The sequence below is a fragment of the Canis aureus genome, chromosome 2 (genome assembly GCF_053574225.1).
Source record: "Canis aureus isolate CA01 chromosome 2, VMU_Caureus_v.1.0, whole genome shotgun sequence".
NCBI lineage: Eukaryota > Metazoa > Chordata > Mammalia > Carnivora > Canidae > Canis > Canis aureus.
In genome coordinates, this window is record NC_135612.1 from 26,355,382 (window position 1) to 26,369,304 (window position 13,923).

General features: G+C 37.5%; 2 protein-coding genes across 3 annotated transcripts in view; one reads left to right on the top strand and one right to left on the bottom strand.

Moving 5' to 3' along the window:
- The window catches only part of LOC144291646 (uncharacterized), a 39,444-nt gene that overhangs the window by 20,312 nt on the left and 5,209 nt on the right, over positions 1-13,923 (top strand). The window lies entirely within an intron of this gene.
- Positions 9,174-13,923, bottom strand: part of CKMT2 (creatine kinase, mitochondrial 2) — a 31,673-nt gene continuing 26,923 nt past the window's right edge. For both annotated transcript variants that reach the window (XM_077866431.1, XM_077866421.1), the window contains exon 10: positions 9,174-9,432. In XM_077866431.1, coding sequence (XP_077722557.1) covers positions 9,313-9,432 — 120 coding nt within the window. In that variant the 3' untranslated portion in view covers positions 9,174-9,312. The remainder of the gene's footprint in view (positions 9,433-13,923) is intronic.

Sequence of the window (13,923 nt, forward strand, 5' to 3'; positions counted from 1 at the left end):
ATTTACAATGTTGTGGATTGAGCTAGAGTGTATTATGCTAAGTGGAAATAACTCAGAGAAAGACAACATATGATTTCAGTCATGTGTGGAATTTAGGAAACAAAACAGATGAATGTAGTGGGGGGGGCAAACCATACAACAAACTGATGCTGGAGGGAACATGGGCAGAGTGAGGTTAAATGGGTGATAAGTATTAAGGAGGACACCTGTAATGAGCACTGTTTTGTATGTAAGTGACAAATCACTAAATTCTATATCTGAAACTAATATTCCACTGTTAACTGGAATTTAAAATTTGAAAAAGAGGGCAGCCCTGGTGGCGCAGCAGTTTAGCGCTGCCTGCAGCCCAGGGCGTGATCCTGGAGACCCTGGATGGAGTCCCACGTCAGGCTCTCTGCATGGAGCCTGCTTGTGTCTCTGCCTCTCTCTCTCTCTCTCTCTCTCTCTCTCTCTCTATGAATAAATAACATCTTTTAAAAAAATAAAATAAAATTTGAGAAAGAATAAGACTATGAAAAAAAATGCCCTTATTCATATAGTTGAATAATGGCAGAGCCAGAGTTTATGGCAGATCTTTTGACCTCAAAACAACTTGTGTCTGCTTCCAAAATATGTTCTTATATGACTTTTGGCCTGAGGGAGAATAACCAAGTCTCCATAAACAGACATACTTATGATGATAGTGTAGCAGCGAAGTCAAGGAGAAGGACACAGGTTTCTCTTTCCCCATGCAAGAGAACCAGAATGATTTCCTAGCCATCAAAGCTTCCTTTATCTGCATTCTGCTTCAGATGAAGTATAGCAAATTAAAAAGATCCCATGACTAAGAACAATGTTCTTTCACATCATTGCTTCATGAATACTGATTGAACTGTAGGAAATAGGAACTATTTGCATGCTATGACTACTTTGCTTGGGAGATAGGACATTCAATTAGAATTTTAATAATTACAAGTCTATCTCTTTCAATAGACTTACTTTCACATCAAACACCTTTTATTTTCACTGTAACATTGCTAGTATGCTTATTTTTTGTGGCAAAAGTCTAAATTGCCACAACTTCTGCAAACAGGATTATATCTATCAAATGTTTGGCAATGCTTGAGGAGAAAGAATATTCTTGTATCCAATTTAGATGCTGTTACATGATCTGAAAAATGAGGAACAGTCAGGGAAGGATATTTAATGAATATGGAGATTTCAACAAGAATTGAGATGCCAGATTGAGTGTTTAGAAATTTCATTGTAGACCTGGTTATTAAATGCCTGTCTTTAGTTATGAATATCTTGTTCTTAAAAAGGAAAGTTACAGATGAATAATTCCTTATAATACAATAAAGGTCAAATAGTCTTATAAATCAGTAGTTTCAAATGTAGATAAGATAATTAAAGTCTGTGGCAAACTAATATTCAATGCAAATGTGATTTTGCTATTGATGAGTAGAACGAATGGCAAAGGTGACAAATGAATTAGGTAAAAATATTACAAAAAGGAAAGATATTAGCTATACTTCCTGTACTGGAGATACTCTGTTAATTCTTGTTTAAGAATTCTTGCTGTTTGGGATGCTGGGTTTCAAAACCTTTTTTTTTTTTCTTGTGACTATGTTCCCATTCCTGTACTTTTCATCTTCCTGACTTTATTTTATAACTGCAAATTTGTAAGTCTTAATCCACATCACTTATTTCACTGATTCCATAATCACCTCCCCTTTGGCAAACAACAACAGTTTGTTTTCTGTATTTATGAATCTGTTACTCATTTCTTTTTGTCATTCCACACACAAGTGAAATCAAATGGTACTACTTGCTTGCTCTCTAACTTACTTCACTTAGCAAAATACCATCTAGATCCACCCATGCTGTTGTAAAGGGTAAAAATCTCATTTCTTATGGCTGAGTAATATTCTATATGACGTCTTTTTTTTTTTTGTATTTTTTTTATTGGAGTTCTATTTGCCAACATATAACACCCAGTGCTCATCCTGTCCAGTGCCCTCCTCAGTGCCCGTCGCCCAGCCACACCATCCCCCGCTCCCACCTCCCCTTGTTTGCTTCCCAGAGTTAGGAGTCTTTCACGTTCCATCATCCTCTCTGGTATTTCCTACGCATTTTCTCTCCTTTCCCCTATAATCCTTTTCACTATTTTCTTTATTCCCCTTATGAGTGAAACCATACAATGGTTGTCCCTCTCCGATTGACTTACTTCACTCAGCAGGATACCATCCAGTTCCATCCACGTCGAAGCAAATGGTGGGTATTTGTTGTTTCTGATGCCTGAGTAATATTCCATCGTATATAGATATACACAGAAGATATATTACACATCTTCTTTATCCATTCATCTTTCGATGGGCACCAAGGCTCCTTCCACAGTTTGGCTGTTGTGGACATTGCTGCTATAAACATTGAGGTGCAGGTGTCCCGGTGTTTCACTGCATCTTTATCTTTAGGGTAAATCCCCAGCAGTGCAATTGCTGGGTCACAAGATAGTTCTATTTTTAACTGTTTGAGGAACCTCCACACAGTTTTCCAGAGTGGCTGCACCAGTTCACATTCTGACCAACAGTGCAAGAGGGTTCCCCTTTCTCCACGTCCTCTCCAACATTTGTTGTTTCCTGTCTTGTTAATTTTCACCATTCTTGCTGGTGTGAGGTGATATCTCATTGTGGTTTTGATTTGTATTTCTCTGATGGAAAAGGATGCAGAACATTTTCTTATGTGATTGTTGGCCATGTCTATGTCTTCTTTTGTGAAATTTCTGTTCATGGTCTTTTGGCTACTGGTTTATCTATCTTATGAATTCTTTCAAAGAACCAACTCCTGGTTTTGTTGATCTGTTCTACAGTTCTTCTGGTCTCTATTTCATTGAGTTATGCTAGAATCTTTATTATCTCTCTTCTGCTTGGTGTATTTAGGTTATTATCTCTCTTCTGCTAGGTTTTATTTGCTGTTCTTCTTCCACTTCCTTTAGGTGCGTGTGTGTTTGAGTTTTTTCCAGTTTTTTTGAAGGAGGCTTCTATTGTGATGCATTTCCCCTCTTAGGACTGCTTTGTATCCCAAAGATTTTGAATGGTTGTATCTTCAGTTTCATTAGTTTCCATGAATCTTCTTAATTCTTCTCTAATTTCCTGGTTGACCCATTCATCTTTTAATAGGATGCTCTTTAACCTCCAGTGTTTGAGTTTCTTCTAAATTTCTTATGATTGAGTTCAAGTTTCAAAGCATTATGGTCTGAAAATATGCAGGGACAATCCAATCTTTTGGTATCATTTGTGACCCAGTATGTGGTCTGTTCTGGAGAAAGTTCCGTGTGCACTTGAGAAGAATGTGTATTCAGTTGCATTCGAATGGAAAGTTCTTTATGTATCTGTGAAATCTATCTGGTCCAGTGTATCATTTAAAAGCCTTTGTTTTGGGCAGCCCGGGTGGCTCAGCGGTTTAGCACCACCTGCAGTCCAGGGCCTGATCCTGGAGGTCCAGGATCGAGTCCCACATTGGGCTCCCTGCATGGAGCCTGCTGCTCTCTCTGCCTGTGTCTCTGCCTCTCTCTCTTTCTCTCTCACTCTCACTCTCTATCTCTCTCTGTCTCTCATGTATAAATAAATAAAATCTTTAAAATAAATAAAGCCCTTGTTTCTTTGGTGATGTGTTTAGAAGATCTGTCATTTGCAGAAAATGCCATGTTGAAGTCTCCTATTAGTGTATTGTTATCTAAGTATGTCTTTACTTTGGTTATTAATTGATATACTTGGCAGCTCCCACATTAGGGGTATAAATATTCATGACTCTTAGGTCTCCTTGTTGGATAGACCCTTTAAGTATGATATAATGTCCCTCTTCAACACTTACTGTAGTCTTTGGGATAAACTTTATCTGACATGAGGATTGCTACCCCTGCTTTCTTTTGAGGACCACTTGAATGGTAAATGGTTCTCCAACCTTTCATTTTCAGGCTAGAGGTGTCCTTAGGTCTAAAATGAGTCTCTTGTAGACAGCAAATAAATGGGTCTTGCTTTTTTATCCAGTTTGAAAACCTGTGTCTTTTGATGGGATCATTTAGCCCATTCATGTTCAGAGTAACTAGTGAAAGATATGAATTTAGGGTCATCATAATAGCTATTCAGTCCCTGTTTTTACAGATTATTTCTTTGGGCTTCCTGTTTCTTTTGCAGGGTCCCCCTTAATATTTCTTGCTGAGCTGGTTTGGTGGTCACATATTCTTTCAGTTTCTGCCTATCTTGAAAGCTCTTTATCTCTCCTTCTATTCTGAATGAGAGCCTTGCTGGATAGAGTATTCTTGGCTGCATGTTCTTCTCATTTAGTGCCCTGAATATATCCTGCCGGCCCTTTCTGGCCTGCCAGGTCTCTGTGGAGAGGTCTGCTGTTAATCTTATATTTCCCCCCATATAAGTTAGGGATCTCTTGTCTCTTACTACTTTTAGGATCTTCTCTTTACCTTTGGAATTGGCAAGTTTCACTATTAAATGTCGAGGTGCTGAACGGTTTTTATTGATTTTGGGAGGGGAAAACCTCTATCTCCTGGATCTGAATGCCTGTTTCCCTCCCCAAGTTAGGGAAGTTCTCAGCTATGATTTGTTCAAATATGCTTTCTGCCCTCTGGCCCTTCTCAGCACTCTCTAGAACCCCAATTATATGTAGATTCTTCCTTCTGAGGTTATCATTTATTTACCTTAACCTTTCCTCACGGGCTCTTAATTGTTTTTCTCTTTTTTCCTCAGCTTCCTTCCTTGCCATCAGCTTGTCGCTTGTCTTCTATGTCGCTCATTCTTTCTTCTACCTCATTAACCCTCATCATTAGGACCTCCAGTTTGGATTGTATCTCATTTAATTGATTTTTGATTTCAGCCTGATTAGGTCTAAATTCTGCAGTCATGAAGTCCCTTGAATCCTTTAGATGACTTCTTAATCTGTTCAACCTATCACAGACACGTAGATAGTTGCCACATCATGTTTATTGTAAATAATGCTGCAGTATTATCCACATGAGGTGCTTATACCGTTTCAAATTTGTGTCTTTGTTTTCTTTGGGTAAACAACTCATAGTGGATCACATGGTGATCCAGTAATTCCACCTTTAATATTTTGGGGAAACTCCATAGTTTTTCATGGTGACTGCACCAGTTTACATTGCCACCAACAGTGCATGAGGGCTCCTTTTCCTCCACATCCTCGTTGACACTTGTCATTTCTTGTCTGTGTGATTCTGGCCATTCTGACAAATGTGAGGTACTGTCTCATTGTGATTATGGTTTGCATTTCCTTGATGTTAGTAATGTGGAGATTCTTTTCATGTGTCTGGTGGTTATTTGTAGGTCTTCTTGGGGGAAAATGTATATTTAGATGTTCTGCCCATCTTTTAATGATTTGTTGTTTCCATGTTGACTTCAGTGAGTGCTTTACATATTTTAGATATGAACCCCTTATTGGAAATATCACTTGTATTTTGTCCCATTCAGTAGGTTGCCTTTTCATTGTGTTGATAGTTTCCTTCGCTGTGCAGAAGCTTGTTATTTTGTTGAGGTCCCAGTTGTGTGTTACTGCTTTTGTTTTACGTGCCTGAGGAGACCTATCCATAAGTATGTTGTTGAGGCCAATGTCCAGTGTTTTACTGTCTAAGTTTTCTGTTAGGAGTTTTATGGCTCCATGCCTCACATTTAGCTCTTTAATCCATCTTGAGTTTATTCTTGTGTGTGGTATAGGAAAGTGGTCCAGTTTCATTCTTATGCATTTAGCCATCCAGTTTCCTCAGCACCATTTGCTGAAAAGACCATCTTTCCCCCATTGTATACTCTTGCCCCCTTTGCTGTAGATTAACTGACCAGAGGATCATGGGGTCTTTTCCGAGCTCTCTGTCCTGTTCCCTGGATCTAAAGGTCTCTTTTGGTGCTGGTACCATACTGCTTTGATTACTATAGTTTTGCAGTATATCTTGACACCTGAGATTGTGATACCTCCAACTTTGTTCTTCTCTCTCAAGAGTGCCTTGGCTGTTTGAGTTTTTTTTCGACTTCATGGAAATTTATTTATTCTAGTTTGGCAGAAAATGCTAGTGTTGTTTTGATAGGGACCATTCTGAATCTGTAGATTGCTTTGGGCAGTATGAACATTCCAGCAATATTCATTCTTCCAGTCCATGAGCATGGTATATTTTCCATTTGTTTGTGTCATCAAATTTCTTTCATCAATGTCGTCTTGTTCTCTGAGGATAGGTCTTTTACCTCCTCCTTAGTCCAATTTATTCCTAGGTGATGTTTTCTTTTTGGTGCGATGTAAGTGGAATTGTTTGCTTAGTCTCTACTTTGTTATTGGTGTGTAGAAACACAACAGATTTCTGCGTATTAATTTTGTATTCTGCAACTTTAATGATTTCATGTATTCTGATACTTTCTTCCTGGTTTCTAATGGAGTTTTTTTTTTTTTTTTTTTTATGGAGACCTTTGGGTTTTGTATGTATATTATCATGTCATCTACAATAGTGATAGTTGTACTTCCTCCTTACCACTTTGGATGCTTTTTCTTTCCTTCTCTGATTGCTGTAGCTATGATGTCCACTACTATGGTGAATAAAACTGGTGAGGGTAGACATGCTTGTCATCCTCCTGATCTAAGAGGAAAAATTTTTTCATCCATTGAGTATGTGTTTAGCTGTGAGTTGTTCATATATGGCCTTTATTATGTTGAGGACTGTTTTCCCTGAATCCCCTTTGATGAGAGTTTGTATCATGGATGGATATTGTATTTTGTTAGATGCTTTCTCTGCATCTACTGAGATGATAGGGTTTTTATCCTCCCTCTTATTAATGTGATGTATCCCATTGCTTGATTTGTGAGTATTGAACCACCCTTGTGTCTCAGGAATAAATCCCACTGGACCATGATGAATGATCCTTTTCATGTGCTGTTGAATTGATTGTGCTCATGTTTGGCTGGGGAGTTTTGCATGTGTTCATCAAAGATACTGGCCTGGGTTTTCTTCTTCTCTGTGCTTTTGGTCTTGGTATCAGGCTAATGCTGGTGTGGTAGAATGAATTTCAAACTTTTCCTTCGTCTTCTGTTTCTGGGAATAGCTTGAGAAGAATAGATAATTGACTCTTTTTAAATGTTGTCATGTAGGTTTAGATCACAAAGCTTGCTTCCTTTCTATGTCAGTATCCATATATTTTTATGCCAGTGCTTGCCTTCCAGCTGTTCTTTCAAAAAAACAAAAAAGCCCACCAAAATAATGTTGGCATATGCCCCTGCTGATCTCCTCAGCTCCTATATGCTTATGTTTCTTTAGCTGTAGGCATTTGCCTTCATTTACCTCTTATAAGGCCTTTCAGAAGAGGAACTGTCAGGTCTGTTGGTTTGCCATAAAGCATGGTTTTAAGGGATATTCAGAGATCGGTTATTGTAATATTACTGTAATGGTTCCTATCTTTTTATGACTTTTTCCAAAAACTCCCTATATAGTGCTTACAATGTATTGAGCACTTTGAAATGCATTTTGCAATTATCAATGTTCTGCTCCCAACAGCCCTATGAGGTAGTCATTATTGTGATCATTATATACGAAGGAAACAGAGGAACATAGAGGTTGAGTAAATCACTTAATGTCCTATGGTGGGAGAGTTGGGACTTGTGCAATTCCAATGTGCATATGGAGTCAACTACCATACCACCAGTGTTAGCTCCCCCTCATCTGTCTGTCCCTAGAATGCCAGTCTGCATGAAGTTCTGATCTCTCCTTTGTCTATAGGCCTTGACTGATAGAACAGCCTCCATTCCATCCCATTCAAGATATTTAACATGATATTTTCAGTTATATTGACTCCAGTTTCCTTGTCTGAATTTTTACCACACATCAATTTACCATTCAGACATTAATGTGATACCTATCAGCACTAGCCTGACTACATTCTCTTTTCATTTTTTCTCAGTGTAGCAGGATGGAAGGCAAATGTGTACATTTAGAACAGCAATTAATTTTTACCCTAGCACCTATAGTGTTCACCTGCAGAATGCAGAACTTGATCTCATTCCTGTCACTGAAGCAAACACTTTTTTTTAATGTTGTGGCACAATTTCACAACTTCCTACAGAGTTCCCCCTAACTCTTCTGTCATGCCCCTTCATGTTCCAGATATCACATGATGGATGTAAAAGTATATCAGAATTTGATATAAGTATATGCATGCTGAGGGAATAATTTAGCTTTTGAATTATACTAACACATATTCAATATTCGACCTCAAATTGTATATTTCTCTTGAGAGAGTAAATATACAAACCCATGGGGATCCCTGGGTGGCTCAGCGGTTTGGTGCCTGCCTTCAGCCCAGGGCATGATCCTGGAGTCCGGGATCGAGTCCCGCATTGGGCTTCCTGCATGGAGCCTGCTTCTCCCTCTGCCTGTGTCTCTGCCTCCCTCCCCCTCTCTGTCTCTCATGAATAAAAAATTATATATATATATATATATATATATAAAATACACACACACATATATACAAACACACAATTTCAGACCATATTTGACAGTATTACTTTAACTCATAATCTTTGCAGCATCCAGTTCAGGAAGCCAAGCCACTGTCTAACTTAACAGCTGAGAGATTTGGCATGGTCTGTTTAAGTGCCATTTTCCCTAATTTTTTTTTACCCTTCTTCCAACTCAGGACCAACCAAAGAAAGCTAAATATGCTTCTCAAACCAGTTCCATTAGATACCTTATTTCGAGTTGTTCTGCTTTGTTTCTTCATGCCTACAACCCCATCAGGTTATACCTGAAACTCCCATTTGTCACCGGAATGGTTTTGTATGCTTGTATTTGAGTTTCTGATAAATTTAAGTGATGGTGGCTGACTCTCCCTTTCTGTATCCATCCCTGAATAAGTACCTCTGTGTGTCCTCATTTGTGTAGTTGTATTTATTTCCACATCCTCAAGAGAGATGCTCTAGTTACCAGAAATATGATTGGAAAATGAAGGAGTAATATACCAATGTTGCCCATAAAGTTTTGTTAGTCTTAATATTATCTAGATGACTGGAAGGTTTTTAGATTTGTGTGTAAGTGGTCTTAAAAATGTTTTATCTTGCTTTAACATATTTTTGCCTGCTACTTGTAATTTGATTTATTTGCATTCTTAATTTTAAAAATCAGGGAAACTAAGGATATTAAGGAGAGTTTTATTTTAAAGATAGGATATACAATTTTACATTTTTCCAAGTCTATAAAAACTCTCAGAGTAAAAATTCTTGATGTCTGTCATACCAGCAGACAGATTATTTGTAGTTTGAAAAAGAAAAAGTTCACTTCCTGCTAAACTGAGGCAGAGGTGGTGGGACCTTAATATCTTGACCTCTCTCCAACTTCTTTTCACAATCCACGAGGTAGTTGACTCCATCGATGACTATCTGAACAAGCTCAACCTTTGATAGTGAAAAAGATGAATGATTAATTTGCATAGAAGACATATGCAAAAAAAAAAAGACATATGCAAGGCATTAATAAGAACAATACTAGGAGAAATAAGAAATTACCATGTTAGGTGGACTTAACAATTTCTTCTTTCTCAGTATTTCTCTAAAGTATAGAGGGGAGGGTTGCTCTCCCAGTCTTTTGAGTTACTTTTTGTGAGACCCTTTTAAATCTATGAAAACCATTAGTGTGCATGTCAGACACTACCCCCCATCAGTCTCTCCTTTAAGTTTATCTAAAAGTAAAATCACAGGACTGCCTGGGTGGCTTAGAGTGGTTGAGCATCTGACTTTGCTTTGGGTCATGATCCCAGAGTCCTGGTATCGAGTCCTGCATCAGGCTCCCTGCTAGGTTGGGAGTCTGCTTGTCTCTCTCCTTTTGCCCCTCCCCCTGCTTGCCCACCCCCTCTCTCTAATAAGTAAATCTTCAGGGGAAAAAAAAAGGTAAAATTACAGTGACACCTTTGTTTTGTTCTTTGACCTGTTAATGTTCCATTAAGCTATCTGTGCACTATAGCTTAGATAGTATCTGAACTAAATATCTTGTCATTTACACAGTAACTAGCTTTTTGAAAAATCCAATATTTGATGATTAAATCATGTTTTCACTGTACCAGGCAAATTTGCTACTTAAAGGAAACTTTGTAAATTAGAATAAACCTTTAAAAAATTCTACTATTAAAAAAAAAGTTAGAACTTTGATTTACAAAAAAACTGGTTTTTATTAAATTAGAGCACATCTACCTATGAATTTTTTTCTTGGGATGCTTCCTAAAGAAGGGCAAACTAAAATAGTAAGCAATTAATAATTCAAGAATGAACAGCAAGGATGAAAAGGGATTGTTTCGTGCTGTATATACCTTAGGAATAATTGAGTCTAGTACCCTCCTCACTTCTTTTCAGGCATAAGGAAACAGGCCCTGAGAGAAGGTTAGGTCAGAAAGCTAGCCATCAGTAATCAAACAAACACAAGTTTTTGTTTATCCAATTTGACCTCTCCTGGTGTTCATGAGGACATGGTGAGATGGTTCTCTCATTCACTACCAAAGGGACTCTATCTTGATATAAATCTTTTGGTAAGAAACTTGGTCATAAGTAAGGTCCCCTCATCTTTAATTTCTCAGGAATTCTCTTCCTAAAAATATATCCTAACTAAATAGAGTTGTGATTAGAGTTATGTATAGAGATGGTTACAGAATTATGTATAGATGTACAGAATTATGTAGAGATCAACAAATTAGATGTTAGGTAGATAATTTTTAATGACAGCATAGTAAAGATATACCCCATTATGTTTTTGAAGAATAATATTGTAAGAAAAAGCTCATGATAGAATACGTTGGAAAAAACTGTTATGATATCAAATATATGACTGTTTTATCTTTAAAAAAAGAGGTATTCCAATAATTGTAAAAATGGAAGGCATGCCTTCTGCTTGGAGAGTCCCAGGGCAGTCCCAGCACCAAGTGCCATGGGACCCGCAGCCCATGCCAGCCACAGCTGCAGCCATCCAGTCACCAGGTACACACAGTCTACACATGGGACAACCATACATGAGACCATTCTTTCAGCTTTAGGAAAAGTAGTTGTTCTGCCCAATTCATAGAAATAAAGACAAAGTCAACAAAATTAGGACACATAGAAATATGCTCCAAACAAAAGAATTAGATAAAACCTCAGAAAAATAACTGAACTAAGTGAATCAGAGATAACCAATCTACCTGATAAGGAATTCAAAGTAATGGTCATAAAGATGCTCACCAGACTGGAGAGGAGGAGAGTAGATGATCTCAGAACCCCAAACAGAAAATTTGAAAAGAACCAATCATACACTAGAGGGAGTCAACAGTAGATTAGAGGATACAGAAGAATGAATAAGCCATATGGAAAACAGCAGTAGTACCCCAGCTACATAGGAAAAAGAAACTAGGTTAAGGGATCATTTGGACAACATCAACCAAAGAAGTATTTGCATTATATAGTGGTCCCAGAAGGAAGAGAAAAAAATTGAACAATTATACCAAGAGCTGCTTCTTTTAAAACATTTAAAAATTGATAAATCTTTAGCTAGAATCATTTAAAAAGGATCCAAATCAAATCAGAAGTTACAAAGACTGCTATTAAAACTTACATGCCAACAAATTGGACAACCTTGAAGAGATGGAGAAATTCCTAGAAATATAATCTTCTAGAACTGAACCATAAAGAAATAGAAAATCTGAACAGACCAATAACTAGTAACAAAATTGAACAAGTAATCAAATCTCAAAGAAAAGGCCAGAACCAGATGATGGATTTTGTAGGCAAGCTCTACCAAATATTGAAAAAAGAGTTAAGACTTATTCTGCTCAAACTGTTCCAAAGAACAGAAAAGGAAGAAAACCTTCAAACACCTTCTATGAGACCAACATTACCCTGACACCAAAACCAGACCAAGACACAAGAAAACTACAGGCCAAGATCACTAATGGAAATAGATGCAAAAATCCTCAACAAAACAGTAGCAAACCAATTCAACAGTACATTAAAAGGATCACTCACCATGATCAAGGGAGATTTATTCCAGGGATACACAATTGGATAAATATCCATAAATCAGTGTTCTACAACACATTAACAAAATGAGGATAAAAGCCATATAATCATCTCAATAGCTGCGGAGAAAGCAATCTAACAAGGGCAACATCATTCAAGATACAAACTCTTATCAAAGTGGGTTCAGGGAGAACAGGCCTCAACATAATAAAGGCAAACATACAGAAAACATCATCCTCATACTAAGTGGTGAAAAACAACTTTTCCTCTAAGATCAGAAGACAACAAGCATGCCTACTCTCAACACTGTTATTCAACATAGTACTGGATGCCCTAGCCCCAGAAACCAGAAGAGGTAAAAATAAAAGCATCCAAATTGGTAAGGAAGAAGTAAAACTGTCACTACTTGCAGATGACCTTTTACTAGACATAGGAAACACCAAAAACTCAATCATGAAACTAGTAGAATAACTGAATTCAGTAAAGTTGAAGGCTACAATATTAATATACAGAAACTTGTATCTTTACACAATAAATGAAGTAGCAGAAAGAGATATTAAGCAAACAATTCCACTTCCATCATACCAAAAAGAAAATAACACCTAGGAATCAATTGGACGAAGGAGGTGAAAGACCTATCCTCTTGAGAACTAGAAGACATTGATGAAAGAAATTTGATGACACAAGTGGAAAATATACCATGTCATGGACTGGAAGAATGAATATTGCTGGAATGTTCATACTGCCCAAAGCAATCTACAGATTCAGAATGGTCCCTATCAAAAGTACTAGCATTTTCTGCCAAACTAGAATAAATAAATTTCCATGAAATCGAAAAAAAAAAACTCAAACAGCCAAGGCACACCCTTGAGAGAGAACAACAAAGCTGGAGGTATCACAATCCCAGGTTTCAAGATGTACTGCAAGACTATAGTAATCAAAGCAGTATGGTACCAGCACCAAAAGAGACCTTTAGATCCAGGGAACAGGACAGCTCGGAAAAGACCCCATGATCCTCTGGTCAGTTAATCTACAGCAAAGGGGGCAAGAGTATACAATGGGGGAAAGATGGTCTTTCAGCAAATGGTGCTAAGGAAACTGGATGGCTAAATGCATAAGAATGAAACTGGACCACTTTCATAAACTCAAGATGGATTAAAGAGCTAAATGGAGCCATAAAACTCCTAAAAGAAAACCTAGGCAGTAAACCATTGGACATTGGCCTCAACAACATACTTATGGATAGGTCTCCTCAGGCAAGTAAAACAAAAGCAGCAACACATCAATGGGACTATGCCAAAATAATGGAACACCACATCATCTAATTTAAAAACATGGGCAAAACTCCTGAATAGACATTTTCTTCAACAAGACCTACAAATAGCCACCAGACACATGAAGAGGCTCCACACCACTATCAGCAAGGGAATGCAAACCAAAACCACAAGATAGCACTGTGAACTGTCAGAATGGCTAGTATCACAAAGACAAGAAATGACAGATGTTGGTAAGGATTCAGTGGAAAAGGAGCCCTCATGTGCCTTTGATGGCAGTGTAAACTAGTGTGGCCACTGTGGAAAACAGTATAGAGATTCCTCATAAAATTAAAAAGAGAGATACCATACAATTCAGTAACTTCATTACTGGTATTTACCCAAGGAAAACAAAGACAAATATGAATAATTATGTCCACTCCTAAGTGTCTATTGATAGACGAACAGATAAAGATGTGACATGTGTGTGTATATATATATATATATATATATATACATATATATATATATATATATACAATGTAATATTCAGACATAAGAAGATTGAGGTCTTACCATTTGTGACAACATAGGTGGACCTAGAGAGCATTATAAGTACAATAAATCAGATAGAAAAAGACAAATACCATATGAT